General features: G+C 42.1%; 3 protein-coding genes across 8 annotated transcripts in view; 1 reads left to right on the top strand and 2 right to left on the bottom strand.

Annotated features, from left to right (window-relative positions):
* Positions 1-15,134, top strand: part of phaf1 (phagosome assembly factor 1) — a 23,773-nt gene extending 8,639 nt beyond the window's left edge. For 2 of the 4 annotated variants that reach the window (XM_031738925.2, XM_031738926.2), the window contains exon 16: positions 349-2,972. In XM_031738925.2, the coding sequence (XP_031594785.2) occupies positions 349-444 (96 nt within the window). In that variant the 3' untranslated portion in view covers positions 445-2,972. Of the gene's footprint in view, positions 1-348; positions 2,973-5,184; positions 5,206-15,015 lie in introns of those variants that run through there. The other 2 variants (XR_005613693.1, XM_039614568.1) reach the window with 2 other exon arrangements.
* On the bottom strand, positions 6,495-10,846 carry b3gnt9 (UDP-GlcNAc:betaGal beta-1,3-N-acetylglucosaminyltransferase 9). Of its 2 annotated transcripts, none has more exons than XM_031738937.2 (7): positions 10,415-10,846; positions 9,597-9,720; positions 9,368-9,487; positions 8,562-8,900; positions 7,965-8,206; positions 7,635-7,890; positions 6,495-7,555 (listed from the first exon to the last, which is right to left on the bottom strand). In XM_031738937.2, exons 2-7 carry the CDS (start codon positions 9,702-9,704, stop codon positions 7,211-7,213), a joined length of 1,410 nt encoding a protein of 469 aa, XP_031594797.2. In that variant the 5' UTR covers positions 9,705-9,720; positions 10,415-10,846; the 3' UTR covers positions 6,495-7,210. The 2 variants fall into 2 exon arrangements, with proteins under 2 accessions (XP_031594797.2, XP_031594794.2); XM_031738934.2 differs by having other exon boundaries at positions 9,597-9,855; positions 10,415-10,845.
* bbs2 (Bardet-Biedl syndrome 2) lies at positions 12,215-22,114 on the bottom strand. 2 transcript variants are annotated; one of them, XM_031738932.2, is made up of 18 exons: positions 21,936-22,114; positions 21,349-21,480; positions 20,778-21,005; positions 20,329-20,454; positions 20,088-20,150; positions 19,773-19,850; positions 19,505-19,609; positions 17,997-18,083; positions 17,746-17,881; positions 17,456-17,595; positions 16,865-16,994; positions 16,615-16,786; positions 16,395-16,524; positions 15,032-15,151; positions 14,745-14,882; positions 14,421-14,533; positions 13,091-13,239; positions 12,215-12,971 (listed from the first exon to the last, which is right to left on the bottom strand). In XM_031738932.2, the coding sequence occupies exons 1-18, from the start codon at positions 22,047-22,049 to the stop codon at positions 12,865-12,867; spliced, it is 2,268 nt and encodes a 755-aa protein (XP_031594792.2). In that variant the 5' UTR covers positions 22,050-22,114; the 3' UTR covers positions 12,215-12,864. The 2 variants fall into 2 exon arrangements, with proteins under 2 accessions (XP_031594792.2, XP_039470490.1); XM_039614556.1 differs by having other exon boundaries at positions 21,349-21,543; positions 21,936-22,014.

Genomic DNA, 22,114 nt, shown 5'->3' with positions numbered 1-22,114 from the left:
CATAAAACTAAATGGCAGCATGCATTTTATCTGAACCACCTGACTACATGGAACTACATGTATTGTTCCATTTAGAGCACATAAATTGTGACGTGTGTTACGTAAAATGCTGCACAAGACTGACATGTTCAGCAGTATTATTATAGCAATGCTGCTAAACCAGTTTAAAGCTGACAGGAATGTGAATTATTCTCTCTGAAAGGACATTTGTAGAGATTTGCTCGCAAAAGTATTAGAAATGCAAAGGTGCTCAAGAAACAGCTCGACCGCTAATCTCTGAAATATGTGTTGTAGTTTTGAGCCCGTGTGTTTCAGTAGTCCTTACTGTCTTGTGTTCCTCCTCCCCAGGTGATGCAGAATAACCACATAGCATCGGTAACCCTCTACGGTGCTCCACGCACGACCAATCACGCCCGACCCGAGTCCAGCAGTAGTTCCCACTAAACAAGTAACCGCAACCACATCCCGTTTTGGCCTGTCGTGAATCCAGTACTTCTACTGACTGACTTTCTAATCCAGAGCCAGATTCTTAACCAAGCAGACCTAACCGAACAAAGTTACTCTTACCCGGCACAGATGCTAACAGAGAAACAGCTAAAATCAGACACGGCATTTACCAACTCTTCCTGTTGGATACTAAGGCTCATTCTTCCAATCCGGCACACCCATCTAGCACAGCTAAACCAACTCGGTCTATCCCGGGACATCCGAGATCCAGTCACACAGTCTCTGTGCTGGAGCATGGAGCGTTTTATCTTGGTTAGTCCAACGGTCCCAGTGGTGCTGCGTTGTGGTAGAGCTCGACTGTTTCCTTTCCGTCCTTAAAATGCTTTCACCCTGGACCATGGGGGGGAGGAAAAAAGCTTGTCCAGACTTTAAGCTGGCACCAGTTTGTTTATCAGCAGCCTCCGTACCGTTGTGGTGGTGGGACAGTTGGCGTTTGAATTCATCTGCTGCAAATCTCAAGTTGTTTAACATCAGCGTAATAATATCGCAGCCGGAAGCTGCTGTGGCCAGAGTCTGGAAACAAAGTGTATCAAGTCAAACAACCACACTGCCAGCAAACCAGTACCGCCAGTCTTCCTGCCTCACCTTCAGAGCCGCATCCAAACTACAAAAAAACCAAACCAGTTCAGTCCAACCAAGAGCCATCAGAGCCAAAATGCAGTGAAAGCTGCAGATGATTTTAACCAAAAACACGAGAATCCCAATTTGTCACACAAGACAAGAACCGCTCGCTCTCAGGGTTCGGACGGAGACGTCCTCCTGAACAAAACCCGCTTGATGTCCCGCCCAGTTGAACCAGATGTGAACAGAAAGAAATCCCTCCCTGTCGTCTTCTTATTCTTCCTTCAACTTTGCTCAGCGGCGCCCGCCAACACACACACACGCACACATCAGACACACACACAGACACACACGCACACAGAAACACACACACAGGCAAACAAAGCACACTCAACAGTACGGCTGCTGTTACGTCTCCCTGCATGGACACGGTGACAGAAATGAGCATCTGCATGTGGTGTGAGGCTAATTTTTAAAAATGACATTTCAACATGTGTTAATTTAAGCTTGCACAAACACACACAGCATCCTTTCATTACTAAACTCATGTATTCCTGATACATGAAAGCTGATTTTAGCCGTTTAAGCGTGAAAGAGACTGACATGCAGGAATGACACGAGAATCTTTGCTGGACTTACTACAAGCACAAACTGACAGCCCGTTTTCTTTGATTGCTTATGTCTTCTTGCATGTTGTGAGGGGTGTAGAGTCGCCACAGAGTTTCTCCATTTTACCGCGGCCGCCCTTTTCACTCGTTCGCCTCGAGACCATTTTCATCGTGTACTGTTTTTGTTTTTTAAATCCGTTCGTACATTTGCACTAATACTCACCTTTTTACTTGACTGTTTGATTGATCTTCAGATATGGATATATTTTTTTTCGTACATTGGATGAGAGGGTGTGTGTGTGTCCTGTATACATATGGAAAGAAAGAAGAGGCCCTTACGTGGTGCTCAGTGTTCGCAGTTCCGTCCTCTTTGTCGCTCCATCTTCTGCTCCTTCTTCACGTCACTGACACGTGACACAGTCTCCATTTGTTTCCATGTTGAATTGCCAAACTGCGATAGCCAAAGAGGTTTCAGGATGTTGTTATTTGATCTGCTGACATTATCACTGTATTACTGTCTGAACATTTCATACAGAGAGTCGGGCGTTGGCCGTCTCTGCTCTTTTGGATCTTTTTGTTTCTGACTTGCACATGTTGGTCGCTGCTGAAGGAAAACCTCAGCTCCTGGTTTCTGTGACGTCTGACAGTAATTATACGACACGAAGAGCTGACTCTGAAAGCGCTCAGTCCATCTGTCGTCTGGATTCGGATACACAGATTTACAGTAGTGTGTGTATGCTGTGAAGTGTCAGAGTGGTTACTGTTGTCACTGAGCTGTCATTCAAAGAACCGCCATCATTTCTCTGGGTTTAGTTCATTTGAACCCCTTTTGGAAACGGGGAAAGAAAACCAGTCATTCCTCCATCGTGTGACGTGTAGTTTTGCATCAAACTCCCATTTTATAAATTTACATCATTTTTAATTCCAGGCAGATTAATAAACTGTGTATAAATTTTAATACACATATTTTCTTCTATTGTTCTTCAGTAAAAAAACAATTCCTTTAATTTTCTCTCTGTTGCTGAGTTTGTGATCGGTGACTCAATTGGTTAGCATCCTCGTCTGTTAGCCTGTGACCAGCATTATCCAACGAGTACAAACCTGTGCTAACGCTACTTTAATAAGCAAAAAACAAAAAGACCAATACTGAAATGTTTTCATTAGAAGGAAACTAATTAATTTTACTTGTCTATGTTCCTGATTCCTTATAATTCCTAAGCATTTGCTATTTTAATGCATTCAGGCCTTTATGCTTAATGTTGTTGTATGAATGCTGTATATAAATGTGTGCTCTTATTCTGGTGTCCTCTTATTTACAGTGTTAGTGGCTTGGCACCTCAACATTTCTGCATTGATTTTTATTAGATTTAAGCTCAGGTGGAGTCATCTGCTCACAGCTCATTATTGTTTTTATTCTAGACCACTCAGTATTCATATTTTTGCATGTGCAATGCTAACACTGCAAGTATGCTGACATGTCGGCAGTTAGTAAAGCCCTGCTTAAACTGCTTATTCACAGTTGGCCTGGAAGAGAGCTCTCTCTTTAATCCAGTGGACAAAAACGGATTTTTAGTCTGGCTTTGGTGTGCTGCGAGATTTAACATCAGTATCCCAAAAGGCTGATTCTGTTCATCTGGATGTTTTCAGTGAGAGAAACGTTTCATCATCATCAGGTGACTTCTTCAGTCTCAGCTGACTGCAGGTTTCCAACCTTATAAACAATTGCACAATGACTGAAACTAGCACCACTGAATGAACAATGGGCTGGGGGGTCAGTTTATGATCATTAATATGCAAACTGTCATGACCATTGATCACTGATCAATGGTCATGAGTACCATTCACAGAGAGTTGGGGACTGGCTGCAATCACAGCATTGTGAGATGGTTACAGAAGCATCTACATCTACTTGTTTACAAAGAAAAATATCCGTTTTTCAAGCTTTCCTGTAGCCAGACTAGCATGGCGTTCCATTACTTGGTTTCCAAAACTGGGACACCACAAGCTATGGTAATATTTTAAGATTTACAGCCCCCACCCCCCGCCAAAAAACCACCTATTTTCTTATTGGACTCCCAGGTTTCAGATGTTTAAGAGCGATGGCTGTCCGCTTTGTCTCTGATGAAATTGGAAGGACTGTTCCCTACTTTGTTCCTATTTGTCCACAGCTTCAGTCAAATAGGGGAAAGGTGTAACTAGTGAATGCTATATAACATTTACTACCACTTGCTTTTGTGTAAGCAAATATAAATGTAAAAAAGATGATACAAAACTGTTGAATATTGTGCCTCATCTCCCACCAAGCCTGTCTTTGACTTCTTTCTCTATCGACCCTGTAAAAAGGAATCTCCTTGTATATAAAATCGAATGCATTTGAGCTGCAGCGTTGTACAGTATGTATGTGTGTCACGGAGCTCCAGCAACAAGGTAACATTTACAACATTTAGCTGCACAGTTTGGCAGGTTGGGTTGGGTTTCCCAAAATGAGTAATGTGTTGTTAGTTCTGAACTAGTTAGTTATTTTCGTTTGAGTTTCTTGTACTGTCTTCCATTTCTGTTGGGGGTGTGGAGGGTGGGGTCTCGTGTGTGTTCATAAACACCCAGCTCAGTGTTAACATGGTGTGGAATACACGAGTGTAGCAAATGCAGGTCTACAAAATCAGGCCTTAGTTATCCACGAGAGTGACAGAAACCAAAAAAACCTGTAGATTTCAGGTGCAAATCAACATCTGAAGCAAAACTTCACCTCCCTCCACCCTCTGCTGTAACTGTTTGTCTTAAGCCTTTTTTTCTTGTTTTAAACACAGTAATTTGAGAATCCGAGACCCGCATTACATCAGTCAGCCACAGCATTGAAACAGCTGCCTAATTTTGTTGAGGTTGGTGTCGTTGAGCCCAGTGTGCCCCCTCACGGCATGGAAGCACCTCTGACGGTGTCGCGTTGTGACTGGCGGCAGATTTGAGTCTTGTGGGTTCTGCCAATGGGATGCAGGATGATTGTTAATCGCTTTGATCTATCAGTGCTTTTAACGTTGTGGCCCGTTGGTGTAGATTCTGACAGAAAAGGGGGAATTGGCCTGTCGCCCCAGTTTTGGTAAACCCAGCCCAGTGTCGTGCGCGGTCATTGCTGTGATGAAGCATTTTTACTCAGAGATGGCGGGGGGACCTGTAGGGTGCTGGGTAGGTGATCTCACCCTAACTCAGGTGGACATATCACATCCTTGTTTTTCTGAAGTTTTTAGGGAAGAAAAACAAGAGAAACTTTGATCTGTGTGGCTTTTAATTTACACCTTTTTTTTCTTGCTTTTTAAAACTTTTTCTTTTACTGAATGGGCAGATGTGTGATTATCAAACTGAGATTGTTGTCATTTATAATTGTCATCTTCAGTGTAATGACAATCTCATATTAATGCTTTGTATCGTCTGTCCTTGGTATCATTTGTTCTGTTGTCCACCCCCCCCCACCCCCTCTTACTCCCTGCAGAATATTTTTGGTGGACTCTGTGAGGTGTGTGTGTGTGTGTGTGTGTGTGTGTGTGTGTACATTTTAGGCCCATTTCTGGAAATGGAGCAGGTATACTTAATTAAACTTGTAAAATTCATGGCAATGTGGCATTTTATATTTTGAATACTATAACTTTGTGTATGAAGAAACAGATTAACAAAGCATGTCCACAGGAAAAAGGCAATAACGTAGCGAGTTACCGAGAAGGACTGAAAGCTTCGCTCTGGCACTTTGATGCTGTTTCGCGATGATGATATGTGCCGTCTCCTAAGACTCCAACGCACCATTTGGACTTGAATGAAAGTGAATGCTCACTGCTGATTGACATCACAGTTCATTTTCTGTTTGTGCAACCAGGATATGAAAAGAATAATAAAAAATATGGATGTCGAAAATAGCGAGAGGTTTTCTACTTTTTTCTCCCCACGTTTAAACTCAAAGATGCATTATAAATAAGAATTTTATCCTCTTCATTGCACATGACACATCATTCAAAAGTTTTTGTGTCCCACAGAAAACCAGTTGGCCAGTGGAAGTCCTAATTTAAATTCCTGTCTTCTTTTATCCGTCTGTATAGATGAATAGAGATATTACCGAATGCTAAATTCATCACTCATCCTCGGTATGCCATTTATAAATACAGATATTTTTATAACTATGTTTGATTGTTACTGTACATAGTTACAGCAGTGATAGCTGTACATGCTGGAACAGATGAATAAATATGTGTTTATAAAAGACACTACGGAGAAGTAATGAGATGATGCATTAAGCACTCGCTAACATCAGACTAATGTTTAATAGTGTGACATTATGAAATGCTGCTGATAATTGAAATAAAGCACGATGATTCGCACACTAGGTTTGGAACTTGAACTCAGCCTGTATTCATGCATTTTCCCCCTGTGTCAGATCTCCCCTGCAAACCTCTTTCAGGTGAACTGTCTAACTATCCATGCATTCAGGTTCACCTATCAGAGAGAGATCAGCTGATGTTATATTTACAGATTGTTCTGTAATTATCTGTGTTGTGTGTTTATCGATCGCTGCAAGTATCTGATGAAGCTGGTTGAACGTTTGGTTTGTCTTATCTCACCCCATTGAAATGTCAAATGAGTAATGACAGGGTTACAATATGGCCCGAAAACAAAACCCACTTTGCTGAAGTCTGCCACACTAAATGCTGAACCTCAGTGCTGTCCCGTCCATGTTTGCTGTGCAATCATTCATCTGTCTTTATGAGGACCATATTAGCCATAATACTCTAGACTAATCTTGCACAGCATGGCAAAAACAGGCAAATTCTACTAAAATCCAGAGAACACAAGATTGTTTATTTTGTTTTAACGGACATAAATGTAATCTGCATACATGTGTGAACTTTGGCAGATTACTCAGAGTTGTCCTCTTGTTGTAAAGAGATTCAGGAAACAGGATACGCCCAAACTTCAGCAGAGGTTTAGTTAGCGTGCATGTTTCAGTGAGCCTTGGTCCCATTTGGTTTGCATCATGCACATGGTTTCTATTTAGACTTGATTTGCTGCTCCTCTGGGGAACAGATAATGCGACCGTCCATTGGCGCCTCTGGGCAGCGTTACAAAGAAGAGAGGAGCATCTCTAAAAATCCCTGCTGCCTTCTCACTACACAAAGTCATTTCCAGTCTTGTCCAGTCTGAATGTTAACAACGTGACGACTTCAAGCAAATGGGGTTAAACCAGCTAACCGCACTGTCTTTGGTTGTTCTCGTGGAACTATATGGACATAAACACTGTAAACAAAACACTGTTAAGGTTTAAAAGTCCCAACTGTTCACAGCCACAGTGTGAAAAGACAGATGGGGCTCTGATGTCAAAACTAAAATCCCCTCTGGGCTTTCTTTCTCAATAATCTGGAACACATTTGACCTTCGTCACTTCATTTCCCCCACGACTGCCTGCCAGCTTGTATAAAGTCTCATATGACTCAGCTGTGCTTTTGAACGCCTCACGAGCCTTTCCAGTCTCGCGCTATGACCATTTTGTAAGGTCACTAATGTGAGACAAACACCCGTTTCTCATCGTAGTCCGTCTCCTCCCCCATCATCGATCCCAGCCCCCCCCTCCATTTAAAAGGCCGGGGCGTCCGGCCGGTCCTGTTGTGGCAGCTCAGTTTGGGGTCGTGCAGGAGATTCCACATGAGCCAGATTTGGGGGACGCTGAGGCTGTGAACAACCATGAGTTCTCTGTAAAAACAAGGGTCAAACGTCTGAAGGTGAGGAGCTGCTGACGGTCGGGGAATTCCAAAGGTCCGAAAGCCCTGATGTCGCGATGGTTTGATGCCGATCAGCTGGAGGCACATTCCCAGAAAGACATCATCGATGGGGAACAATTCCACCTGGGAAAAAAAAAGCTCATTCGAAATCATAGCATTTTTGATAGATGTGTGAAAATGCTCATTTTCTAATTTGAAGTACCTGTCGACAGGCAGAGCTCAGTCTCCGAGCTGTGTGTCCCGACATAACGAACCCTCCTCCGCCAGCATAATCGGGGTACAGACCCCCTCCGTACAAAAACTCTGGCACATAGTACTTGGAAGTGCGCCGGCGAATGGGTTTAGCACGGATAATAATATCACCGATAAACAGATCCTCGTCTGGCTGTTGACCTCGTAGCATTTCCAGTATGTTTTCCACATTAACATACACATCGGCATCACCTTTGAAGATGAACCTGGATAAGACGAGATAAACGTAAGCCGAGCACCGAACAAAACTTAAGTCGGCTCTCGATTAATCAACACTGACTTGACACGAGGACAGCTGCTGTTGATCCAGTTCAGAAAGTGCGTTTCTTTTAGCGTCAGGTTGAAAAAGGTGTCTTCGAAATCCCACAGCAGGACGTCCTTATAGGTTTGACTCTCGTAAGACAGGAGCCGATCCCACAGAGGCAGAGCGGTTCGATTCTTAGGAACACCCAAGAGGAAAACTGTGCGGATGGACACGCCATTTTCAAAATGTCCCTCCTTGCCCCACGTCCGGCGTACTACCTAAGAAAAAATGAAGCACAAAGGTTGTTTAACTCGACTAAGAGAGTAAAGGTTTTCCTAACACGCTGCCCAGACACTTTAGAGACAAGGAGCGGTAATACTCTCCATTAGGAATCATGTTTATGTCGATATATTGATTTACGTCCCATATTCAGTCACTTTGTTTGCTCGGTTTTGTTCCCTAATCCACTCCTGGCTTAAAGATGTCCTTGAACCGTATCGACTGGTGCTGGAAAACCAGATTAGGTAAGTAGTGATGCCGTGGAGTGGAAAAGGAACTAAATTGGTTATTACAGCCTCAAGTTTAGTAAGACGCAGAAAATACTGAGACATATCTTCTTGCAGCATATTTTACCTGACGTTTATCAAAATCTGCTGCTATGGATTTCACTGCAATGAGCATATAAGGGGCACTGTTAGACCCTCTTCCTTGTTCCTCTGCTCCTCTGATGTGACACTTTTCTGGCTGGTCTATGAGCAGCTTGAAATTTCTGTTGTCCTTTTCTCTCAGATAAGCCTCAAAGTCAAACGGTGGTATCGTGGGTAGGGGATTGGCCACAGTCTTGGTCGGCACAGCGTTCCTCCTTCGTGACTTGGATTTGCCCTTAGACTTGGATTTGGGTTGGGGAGGTTTCGACCTGGACTGGGGTTTACATGGAGGTGGCTGGACCCCTGAAGCCCTGGACAGGAATGCCTAATTAGCGGAAAATGTGTAAAGAAGACAACATCATTCATTAGAGGCACGTAATCTTAACAGCCATGTAATACTTACAGTGTCCTGCATAATGTTTGTTTATGACTCAGATTGCAATTTTGTTTTGTTTGTTTTTTTGCTCAATTCAATCATGAATTTGTCTTAGACAAAATTCCTAATTATTACGTAATCCAGAGTTTTTCATACTAATCGTGTAAATGAGGACCGAGCTAAGAAATGAATATCATGGTGCAACAACTTCAGGACTTTGTGTCGCAATCTGATCCACTCCTCCACTTTTATATAAATCTCAGTTTCTACTGAATATCTCAAAAACTGAGATTTTTTTTATATATCACTGGCAATATCAGCCCTTTAAACAATATCTGTTTTAATGAAGCCATTAGGCTCGCTGCTATAATACCAACACCTTCATATCAGCACGTGTAACCTATATCGGGTCATACCCCTTGAAAGTCCTGGCCCACTTTAGTACCAGTGGCTCCCAGGAGGGTCCGACTGGGGCTGGTGGAGCCGTGGATGTGCAGTTTCCACAGAGGTCTATCCCATCCAGAGGAGAGCACAACCTGGAAACACGAGTGTTGGTTGATTGAAAACTGAGTTGGATTTTTCTTTTAATCCAAAAAGCAACAGTGAAACAACGTGAACAGCAAAAAGAGCAACTTCCATCCTTACGTGTCGGACATACAGCAGGAAACAGAACAGCACCAGCAGCAGAACTGTGCACATCACGTCTCCTTTCACATGGAGGAGCCTCCTCGTCATCAACATCCTTCTCAGCATCGTTTGAAGACGCTGACTGTAGTGAAGTATTAAGCAGGAATGCATTGGTCAGTTACTGCACCAGCCTGGCAGACTGACTGGTACTTGGAGCTGGAAGACACTCGATTTGGTTTTGCTGACTAGTCTGCAAAACTTGTGACGTGAGAGCATCCTGGAGAAAAAGCAACAGACAGCAATCAAAGAAAAAACAAAGACCGCCCCATTATTCTTCCGTTGGGTTAAACTGTCCCAGATATTTATTTCAGCTCTGACTCGCGGTCATCTTGCCTGATGCAATCACTTCTTCCACTGTGGAAGAAATCAGTTCTGCAGATTTCCCGGGGCAAACAAATAAGCTGCAGTCTAGAGGCCACGGCCAGTCGTCTCATTTTTCACCCACTTTTTTACTGTATCACCGATAAACATCCACGCAACAATATCACTCCTGCTTTTTATGAGCTGATGCGACTGTTTTTCCTTCATTCTCACACCAAATTCTTCACTCGGTTCAGGAGGGGGAGTGTCTGGGTCTTATGTAAGGGAACACGAAGGTACCGAGAACTATTTTCTAAGAACGCTGTGTCCCTGAAGCAGACGTAACGGCATAAATTAGAACAAGAACACAGAAGGTTATCAGCTATGTTACAAATATAGAAACACGCACCTGCTTATTTCTTTCATATTTAAATATATCGAGTGTTTTCTTGTTAAAGCAAGTCATTCAAACTTACCCGAGAAGGCAGACAGAGGGTCAAACTAAAAGCATCTGGGCTCCAGCGTGGGCTCCTTCTGCTCTAACAAAGTAAACCGACTTCCAGAGTTTCTAGAAAACCGCGAGGGGAAGTAAAATAGCGCACATCTGTCCGTGTGCTGTTTTCATGAGTCCGAAACACGCTCAAAGACGAGATGAAAACTCTGAAGGTGTTTCTCACTCTGACCTGGCGTAGGACGGCTCTTCTCATGCTGCGTTGAGGTGCTGTAGGAAATAACAAGTGTTCGTTGTGTACCGTGGCAAAAGCTAGCCTGTCTTACTTTTGGAGTGCTAATGGTTAAAGTGTGAGTTACTTATGAGCTCAAATTGTGGTCATAAATATTTTGTACTTGTAAAAAAGATTTGTATGTGTAAAAAGAATTTGTGTGTGTGTGTAAAAAAGATATTTGTGTGGACTTATAAAGCGCCCCTCCGACAGCCAAACCCATCTATTCTGTGATTGGATAGTTAAATTTGTGATTGACATGACATTGGCCAATCAGATGAAAGGAAGAAAAATAGGGTCAAAATTCGTACTTGTAACTTGAAACTTGAGTGCAGAGTTTCACAGGTATTTTTTGGCTAAGTCCACACACAAATCTTTTTTACACATATAAATCCTGTTTTACAAGCACAAAACTGATTTACAAGTACAAAATATTTATGACCACAATTTGAGCCCATAGTTACTGACTCGATGTGGGCGTGGCTGAACGAGCTCAAAAGTAGAGTATCACTCTACAGATAACTTTAAAACACAGTTAAAGTAGACAATCAACGTGAACAACCTTTGGGAGGACATGTGTCTTTAAATATGTCAGTAAACCGGGCAAAAGCAAAGGGCATATACACAGACATCAGGCTGGTGATTCAAGGTTTTTTTGCCTAATAAACTCTGTAAAAATGTCTATATACTACAGGACAGTGTGGGTCAGTAGCAGTGTCGTAGGGCTCTGGTCGGTAGTAGGGAGGAGTTAGTCACTGATTCAAACCAGGGACTGGCCCACTGGTGGAAGAATCGTGATGATGTTTTCTGTACACAGTCCCTGGCTTTGTTGGCCCAGGATGGGAGTGGGGTAACTGTGAACGACCATCTTTGAACAGAGGGCGGGGCTTACGACACTAACTGTCTGCCATCTATAATCCAGTTTTGAGATCCTTTCCAGACGCCTTAACGCCCACTCCCATCCTGGGCCATTTGACCTCAGGAAATAGGGTGGGGCTAGGTTTCACAGTGAGCTCACCCAAAACCTTAGCTGATTGTGACCCACACCCATTTTCACACCTTGGCTCATGTGATTAGGTAGAGGATCAACAGGGGTCCATGACCAAGAGGGTCTCTTAGAACTAAAGAAGCTTCTCGGATGAAACTTCTTCAAGGAAACTTAAACAAGTCCAGACGTTTTCTTTCCGAGCTCCTTAGACTACCATCAGTAGAGAAGATGAAGTGAGAAACTTTTAAAACTTCAAAAAGTCTGTATGGGAGAAGCATCATAAAACTGTAAGGCACATATATTTAAGTTCACTCTGATGATCCCCATCACTTTATGTTTTATTCATGTTTTTGGAAACATGAATAAAACAAGCAGACTAAGTAATGTTGGAGCTTAACGTCTGCTCTGCAGTTTCAAAGAGGCCATTCCCTTGGGCCATTTGTCTAAACACATCAAGTATCTAAGACGTTTACCTGCTCTTTTTTAATTTGATATAAACGTCTCAAATCCATCTAGAAATAAACCCTCCCTTTATTGGTACTGTGACAAAAATCAGCCAAAAGTTATAAATGTTTAAAATGTAATTTAATAACAATTTTTCCACAAACACAAAGTTACATGTGCACTTTCTGAATACAGTCTACAAAACGTAAACAAGTTAGACAGTTTTCTTTGGCTACAAATTGCCACACGAACACGCAGCAGCTGAGAGCAGAGGCCGAGCGTGACCGTCCACGCCACCGGTGACTTTACAGTCAGCAGAATGAAACCGTCAGGATACTGATCCTGCACACTCGTTTTCTCAGACTTTCTGGGACAGGTCGCCACAAATGCGTGAAATTGGCATCATACTCGAGTCCTCCTGTTTGTCTTAACTTCTGACTAAAGTGACTAAATGGTTGCTCACACACGTTAATGATTTAGGTAAACTGCAGTGCACTAGCTGAAGCCCTTCCAATCAGCCTGACTAACATGGATGACAATTTTGCACAAAGTCTGAGGTCACCATTATATTTGTGTTGGCTGAATTCCAATTTCAAGAAGCTGGTGCCAAATGTTGCTTAAAACTGGGTCGTGGGTTAAGGCCGCTTCAGTGTCTCCGACTCTATCTCCTGTTGTTCTTGCTCCAAACGTACTCGCTGGTCTCATTACAGTTATTACACGTGCTGACTGTGAACTTCTCTAGTCCGCTCCCGCGTCCCTCATCCTTCCACTTTCAGAAGGATGCGGTGCCAGCCCTCATGATCCTGAAAAGTGCGTTGACGTTGTTGCTTTTGATGGCGTCTCGACAGGCAGAGATCACTTGGTTCTTGGGCTTACCCACTGCAGAGAAGCATACATGCAGGCAGATAAGCTTAATATATCATCTTCTCTCCTGGTTCAATTGGAGTTAGTTAACAAACAGTGCTGCTATGTTAAGAAGTAGTGCTAGTCAGACTTGCCTCGAAGCCTGCCGGCTCGCTGTATGGCTTGGTTGACAGACTTGAGACAAGCCAGAAGGGCATTGTGGTTGTTTGAGCGGATCTTGTACTCATTGATTAGATCCCGGTTTAGATCATACAGCTCTCTGTAGCGCTTCTTCATAGTTGTCCTACGGTGGAAACAAACAAAGATGTGGGGAAAAGAAAACACTCAATTAGGAAGTCAACAGTTTTTGCAGTTTCATGATAAAAGAACTGACATGAATGAAATGATACTGTAACATGGACAGAAGATGGCGGCGCGTGAACAACGCGAGGCTCAGTGTCTCTCCAGAATCTGCTATTTAGCGGTTTTTTCATCATATCCTGTTCATATCCTGTACATAGCTTGTACTCACTACAGCCTGTACATACCTATAGTTATAGAATATTCACAACATACTTCATACCGTGTACATTATAACATACCATAATAGACCCATTTCTGTAATATACTTAAATATCTATATCATTGCTAATATATATTGTAATATATCTATATCACTAAAGCACTTCTGGATGGATGCAAACTGCATTTCGTTGCCCTGTACCTGTGCATGTGCAATGACAATAAAGTTGAATTCTATTCTATTCTATTCTATTCTAACAGAGGATTTATTCTTCTGCGTTAAATATATGCTGTAGGTATGTCAAGACTGCAAACCACTCTGCAACCCTACGCCATAACCTATGCTGTTATCTGACATGCACGTCCCTGGAAATGTAACGCTGCCTCAGTGCAGCGCTTGACTACCGCCATCATCTCGGTCAGTGCCGTCAGTCCTCTGATCCATTTCTGGATTTCTGTTTGCCGCACTTTTCAAACGCATCAGTGAGAAAATAATAACTATCACCTTAATAAAGGACTCGTATCATTAGTAAATTCTTGGAGCTAGATCAACAAAACTATTAGATATGTTTACCTGTAGGGGAATAAAAACATGAATAAATAAATCAAACTGTTCACAACAAAGAGAGAGAACCCAGGATTTTACTTCTACCATGGCTGGCAGTGGATAAAACACACACCTTTCAGGGCACATCCATCCAACCATTCACACTCACATTCAATTAATGATCAATTAACCTAAACCCACTAACTGCATGTCTTTGGACTGTGGGAGGAAGCCGGAGTACCCAGAGAGAACCCATGCAAATGCCACACAGATGGTGGAATTGAACTCAGGACCTTCCTGCTGTGCGGCAACAGTGCTAACCACCGTGCCTGCTGCACATACGATTCCAGATAATTCAAGAATAATGTAGCAATATGGCTGTAAATATTATGAAGTGAAATACTGCGATAACTCACATGTCACCCATTAGGCGCGCGTCCTCTGCTTGCACCAGCATGTTTCTAATGTAGTTGGAGTGGTCAGCCATAGCTGCAGTTAGTTTCTGGTGGACAGAATGGAACTCATCCACCTAGAAAACACATTTAAACGTATGGGTCACCTCAAATTCAGCTGACCTATTTTTGGCCTGTAGTATATGACTTGCCCAGTTTAGGAGATAGGCTATAGGGACTAAAGTTTTGGTCCACACCTTCTAATCTCAGGAATTTGGACTTTTATTGCTACTGACCCAGGCTGTCCTGAACGTTTGACACTGAGAGCAGATGAAACCTGAGCCAAACCTCAGTGAGCGTAGTGCGTAGCTCCTCAAAATATGTGGGGAAGTCCGCTTCTGCTGACAGGTCCTCAATGGCCAAGAAGGAGGCTAATGATTGGATCAGATCTCCTGCTAGGTCAATATCGTCAGTTCTTATGGTGATCTGATTGGACACATTACAAATTATTATCAGTCTTAAAATACGTATAAACTAATCACAGCGCAAGTCTCTAAGTTCATATAAGAAACAAATGAGTGCTGCGGATATTTTATTGTATTGTATATTTTTCACACAGCAGCGTTGATGTGTACCTGTCCATTGCTGGCCATGCTGAAGGACAACAGCCCCCCTCCTCTTAGTGAACTAAAGGTAACATCGGGACTCTCCACTCCCTCTGGAAGCAGGAAATTCTGATTCAGCCACATCACCACCTACACAAGAACACAATGACACAGAGCCAAGGATAAGATTAAATAGGAGACACATGGACTTTCATTATCATTCAATATTAGAACTGGGCGATAGAACGATAACGATATGTATTGCGAAATAACTTTTTCTCGATAGAAAAATTAAACTATTGCGATAGGCCTCATCTCTCTTGTCGTCTTAAAAAAAAAAAAAAAGAATAGCCAAATTAAGTAGCGCAGAGCCGAACCAATCACAGCCGCAGCGTCACGTCACGTGACTTGTTACGTACAGCACAAGCGCCAAGGCGCACATGTGTATTTGTTTTTGCAGCCGTGCAGCCCGGGTAATGAAGGAAAGGAGTTTGCCGACTAGAGAAAAATCAACCGAGGCGTGGCGAAGGTTACCGAAGAAAAAACAGATGATGGTTCCAATGCGGAGAGCTTGTCGAACGGAAGGGCCACAGAAGTTCCGTGAGTGTGAAGGTATTTCGGCTATTTCAAGTCTGACAAAAAACAGAGTAGCACGCACTGTAAATTGTGCCGAAAGCAAGTCTGGAAATACAATAAAGCGGTGCATGCTCAGTCTCTGACTGAAAGCGCTGATTCGTCATTCGGCTTTTGTCAGACTAAAGTCACTGTTAAAACTGTTTGAAAAGCTAAGCTATACAACAAGGAGAGATTGAGAATTTCCTTTTAGTTCTCAGTTTATTTGATATTGACAAAAGTTAGTCAATTTTGTCTGTTCTTCTGTAAAACGACCTAAGATTTATTTTTAGAATTAAAATTTTGTTTCTAAGTGGAATTGACAATTTAGTCTGTTTTGTTTGTTTTATTTTGAAACTTAAACGCTTTAGCGGCTGCCTTTTGTGTAGTTTGCAATATTTGTCTTTATTTATCTGAAACTGAAGCCTCATGTTCCTTAAGTACATCTGCCCTGTTGAACTTATTATGGGAAATAAATATTTAAATCAAAACAAGCTGCTGATTATTTCACATTTTACTTGTGAGCAACGGCACATTTAAATCTTACAAATATAGTTATTTGGCTTATATCGTGATATATATCGTTATCGCCTGAAATGAAAAAACATATCGTGATATGAAAAAATCTTATATCGCCCAGCTCTATTCAATATACAGCAAGTGTACAAGGAATGACATTTCACTGCAGCTGGCTCAAAACACGATAAAAAAAGTGCAACATTAAACATGTATTAACATACGGAGCAGAATTTGATTTTATAAATACAGATGATCAGCCTACCCTCTGTGGTCGGTCGTTGACGCTGAAGGCGACCCTCCCTGTGGGCTGTGCAGCCGACGAGTCAACAGCGAGGTCGTACATGGAGAAACGAGGCAGCTGACGAGTGATTTCAAACACATGGAACTGAGTGCTAATGAGGATGAAAAGAAGAGGATGACCTGAGAATGAGAGCGGCGTTGTTAACTGCATTAGAAAAAGACTCGTTACTCGTAGATCTTACCTAGTTCTCCCTCCAACAAAGGCTTTGATGTGCAGATCCACTGGTATATCCTTTGGGGGCACAATGGGGACTCTGACACAACCAGACAGGTTTTGAGCACTGGGGTGGACAACGTGACTCTCACCCTCAAATATGCCTTCTGCAAAGATGAGCACTGCACGGATAACGGTCTCTGTAAAAGATCAAGGAGAGACTTAGTGACTTATACGCAAACACTCAATAAACGGTGAGACGCGCTAACCAATTCTACCATTTGGTGTTGAAATGCTGAGCTCCACATGAGCCTTCTGGGTCTCTGTAGCAGCTTTCACTGACAGTGCAGTCTGGAGCTGAGTGTTGGCTGGTATGACTCCCATCCCACTGTGTGTCTCTGACACACCCTGAAATAAGACCAGAGTTTATGAATCCTCGGACAGGCTGAGCAGCACCCAGAAATTCTTCATGAACACACAGTTGTGATTCAATCGGAAACGTTGCTTCCAAAGATCAGATTTTTTATTAACATGGATAAATCATTAACAAAAACTGTTTAACACAATTACAAACAGCTGCCTCAAAGGTACATGTTAAACTGTAATGGCGCCTGTCTGTAAAGCAGTGTGCTCCATGCTGTTTGGGACAGCAAACATTGGACATGTGATGGCCGTGAACACTTTGAGCATGAGTTCAAGGGGTTTGATAAAGATCTTTCATTAACGTTTAAGAAGAGCTTTTTAAATTATTGGGATAAAGTACCATGAATGTAAAGCCACCGTGTGCCTGCTGAAATGTAGAACACACAAACATCACCAGACGCCTGCCTCTTAAATCCCCGTCAGTTTATTGTGACCGAATAAATCACCTTGGCATTCTCCTCGTAGTTGCGTAGCTCAAGCAGCAGATTCTGTCTGCGCTGGCTGAGCTCTCGAACGAGGTCCTGCTCGGCACTCGTGTCCATGAGATTCCCTTTTAGGTCTTTACTGGCTGGCAGATAACCACGAACTATAACCACATTGACAAATATAGAAACATCCTCTTATGAGCTCACAGTGCCAGTCTTTGAAATTATATCTGGCTTGTCCGTGAACAGAAAAAACACAAGGAAATGCACAAATGTCCATTTTCAACCAGTTCTCACACACACAGACTTACCTTCTCCTTCTGTAGAGGTGCAGATAAGTTGTTTCTGTCCATCCAGCCTGTAGTCTCCCTCCACTACTCCAGCCACAGAAGAAGAGAAGTTGTCTTTGAAAATGACCTCACCGGTGCGGTCGCTGCGAGCATCAATCTGACATAAAAAGCACACAGAAATCCTTGCCAGTTGTTGTCCCACAAAATCGATTTGAAAAAATCCCACGTTAAAACAGTAAGAAGTAGTTTGTGGATAACAGTTGTGTACTCACCTTTCCATTGGACCAACCAGTGATGAGCTCCACAACCCCATCGGCATTCAAGTCAAATGCAAAGATGCTCATTGCATGATTCTTGGACTAAGTGAGGAGAAAAGGGCACATTACACAGTAGAAAACTGAATTATTTACATTTAATCCCAGCCGAAGAAGAGACAGAAAAACTGTGTTTACTCATCAGGTTCAAATGCACAAACTGCAGGTGAGCAACGCACTACTGTCCCTAAATCTTCATACTGTGAAAGGTAACACTGTGTGGGTTCCATCGTTCATGAACGTCCTACAAATGAGTATTAGTCATGTTACAAGTAGTATTTGTTTCTAACTGGCACTACACTAATCCCCGTCAGAGACATTTATACTGGCAGACTTGAGCGGAGAGTCAGTATCATCATGGCACCCTGGACACCCCCCCCAGTAAACACTACAGGTCGGTCAGGTCAAAGACAAACAAACTCAATAAAGGTTTTTACCCACAGGCTGTCAAACATGCCCCACCTCCACCCCGATTGAAGGTTAACTGTGCTGCTAACATTTATTTACATTTTCACTGTAGTTATAAATAACATTCCTACCTGTATTTATAAAGCCGATTTATTATAGTGTCATGCAACCAACATTCCTACCTCTTACTCAATGTGCACTACCACTGATTCCACCTTACAACTGTATATATCTTGTTAGGTAATAAATGTATCATCTTAAATGTTTATTTTGCTGATTATATTGTTTTAGGTATAAAAGAAGGCCAGCTTTGAGACAAGGTCACAGGCTGACAGGAAACTGCAAGTTTTTGCAGAAGTATGGGCAACAGACAGAGTGAAACTAAGTTCAGACAGGTTGCCCTGGCAACAGACCTTAAAAAGGGGAAGGTATTGCAAGCTGCACAGGAAGTTTTAGTGCACAGGCATATTAATAAACCAGACACAGAAAAGAGGAACTGAGTAGAAGGAGTTTGTTTGTAATGAAACTGTGTGTGACGTGTGTAACGTCAAGATGGAGTATATAAATATAACTAGGCTTCCTGTTTGTTTTTTAGACCTGGGGTTTTGTGTGTGTGTTCAGGTCTCCATATCCGGATATGTAAAATAAAGATCATTTTTTAGAGTTAAAAGACCACTTTGAGCCCTGTGTCTTTCTTGGCCCTAAGAATCCAAAGAACCGGAATTTAATAATCTGTGTATCTTTTATTCTAAAGTAACTTTAATGTAAAAAATCTACATACTGCTAATGGAGAGATGCCAAACTGCCGTTCATTGTTCTTGTAATAGTGACAATAAAGATCTATCTTATCTAAACCACAACCATTCACAGAACGGATACAGTTTGACATTATCTGGTTATAAATTAACTGAAAATAAATACATTTGGATTAATTAAATATGTTTATTGCAGAAAAATCTCAAAGTTGTGAACTTTTAGGAAACATAAAAAGTACAAAAACAAAGTGAAAAGAAGGAGAGACACCAAAGAAATGAAGAACATGTGAAGGATTACAGTACCTTGATTCTCCAGTAGCGGGCAGCGCGGTCATACACACCGACAGTGCCATTAGCCAGAGCATAACCAAACCTGCTGCCGTGCATATGGCACAAAGATGTTACTGTCTGTTGGAGGAAGACACACAGATAAGAAACTGTACAACACATTAGTGCTACAAGTGCAAAGTGTTTTATTATTGCTTCTTGTGCACAAAGCACATTTAAAAAAAATGTAACACAACATAATCAAGCTAGCAGTTACAAGCTACATATTTCACCCTCATTTTACCTCATTCTCAGTCATCTCTGACACAAGTTCATCCTCTTTGAACACTCTGATGTCAAAATCCTCAGACCCCACCAGGAGCTGTGAGTACAACAGCAACAACAGCCAGTTTTATTTATATGGCACCAAATGACAACAACAGTCACCTCAAGGCTCTTTGTATTGTAAGTTAAAGACCCTCCGGTCATATTTGTATGAATTAATTTCATACCTATATTTATAACAGAACTGTAAGCTGCTCTGTTACAGAAATACTGTTAATGAAATTGTAGCCTGATAAGTGGAAGGCTCCCCGACTACTAGGCAGTCAAGACTTACCTCGTTTTTTCCATCTCCAGTGAAGTCACAGAGCACCAGAGACCTGACATTATCTCCAGTGACCTAAGAAAATGTAGTTTAAGATCAAGTGGAGCACAACTGTTTTATAAATATGTGAAAAATATGGAAACATTCATGTTTTTAGACCAAGAAAATGAGTTTGATGAGATCTGTTACTAGTTAACACATAAAAACTAAAAACACTAGATACTGGGGGAAAAAAATCTTGTTTTTTTCTTACCGTCCAAAAGTGGTCATTGCCCTCATAGTCAAAGCCTTGCAAGGCACAGTTCCCTCCAATGATAGCAAGAGGAGAGGGGATGTCCCCAAGTTTCCCCAACACGATGGCATTAGCTCCATCTGTCACCTGCACACAGAGAAGAAACACGTTTAAATACAACCCAGCTTCGCATCGTTTTGGGCAAAGGATTTATAATCGAGCCACTTTTCATTTTGTGATTTGAACTGTGAAGCAGAGATTTTTGCTTGTCTCAACTGCATAATTAGCTGAGTCAGTCAGGTTGTGACATCAGCTGGATTAATCAGTAATTCTGTCACTTTTTAAATCAAACTACATATAAAAAAGCTCAAATCAACAGAACTAATTAAGAATTGTTTGAATCCTGATTTAAATATGGAATAACACAAGTCACAACACCCAGTTCCAATATTTGTCCTGGCTTTACTCACCTCTCTGTAAAATATGTCAGCATTGTCATGGACATCATAAGCCAACAGGTTTGTCTGGGATCCCACCAACAGTGTGTCCCCGGTAGTATTTGGTCCCAGTCTTCCTGCAGTCAAACAGGTGACTGCCTGATTGATGTTGAGCAGAGAAATGTCAGAGTCTTGGGCACTCTGGCTCAGTCGGTGGGCCACAGGTCTCTGGCCACGAGTGTGGGGGTTGTGGATGAAAACCTTTTAATGAGAAAGACAACGAGAGAGTTGGGAACTGCCAAATGCTCCAGAGAGTCAGTAGTTCTTTTCCACACAGAACCAGATAAGTTTGGGTAAAAAAAATCATCATTTGAAAACTGCATTTTGTATTTACTGAGGTTCTAATTGTCTAACATTAAAATTAGCTATTAATGTGAAACATGTAAGTGTGACAAGTATGATCAAAAAAGAAATGAGGAAGAGGGCAAATACTTGGTTGTTTTCACTCTCATCGTGTCACAAAAACATGATAGTAATTTTCCTACAGCATGGATGATATTTATCACATAACTGTGAGGATTTTGCAAACATTTATTTCCCTCACCTTTCCAGCCTGCGTGGCGGCAGTAAGGCATGGATGAACCCCATCAAACTGTCCAATAGTCACCATGCGAGGGTTAATCTTGTGGTTCAGCTTCAGAGTGAATATGGGGACCAGCATGATGCTTACTCTGGTCTTAATATAGAGATGAGAATTTACCGAGAATCAAATATCTCACACACAAGACGAGAAGGTTGCCTAAAAATAAGCAAAAGGTGATGAGTAACTTTGCCACACTAATGTAATTACAGGCTTTGGCTCAGCCAGCCACAGGCGAGTTCCGTTGCCTAGCAACAAGGAGTCGCAAGCTAAAGCTTTTCATCTGGCTAATCTCCCCGTCGTTTGCTCCAGAAGAATGCCATTTAAACAACCAAAAGACACCACACCCGACACCTTCACACATCGTAAGCCCTGCATAAACACCAAGTCCGGCATGGAGCTTTCTGCTGAAAGAAATATTGGACTTAAATGTATGGAAAGCTAGCACGACTAGCTAACATTAACGTCGATGTCTTGAAACTCGCAGGAAACAAGTCCAAACTACTGACGGCCCAACAACAAAAGACATCACTAATTTGTGACAAACGTACCAGGCCCCACGTTAGCAGCAAAACTTCGATTTTTGTTCCAAAGAATCCAGTCGCTAATGAGCTACCTGGATAAAATGATAACACGGCCACAGGAAGTCGATTAGCTGCCAACATCCGGTCTGCTGTTTTCAAAATAAATTACACAACTCTGAGAGGCAGTGGACTAATGTTGCTATACA

The sequence above is a fragment of the Oreochromis aureus genome, linkage group 7 (assembly GCF_013358895.1).
Source record: "Oreochromis aureus strain Israel breed Guangdong linkage group 7, ZZ_aureus, whole genome shotgun sequence".
NCBI classification, from domain to species: Eukaryota; Metazoa; Chordata; class Actinopteri; order Cichliformes; family Cichlidae; genus Oreochromis; species Oreochromis aureus.
The sequence above is the reverse complement of the archived record's forward strand: the minus strand, read 5'-3'. Positions and strand labels throughout refer to the sequence as shown.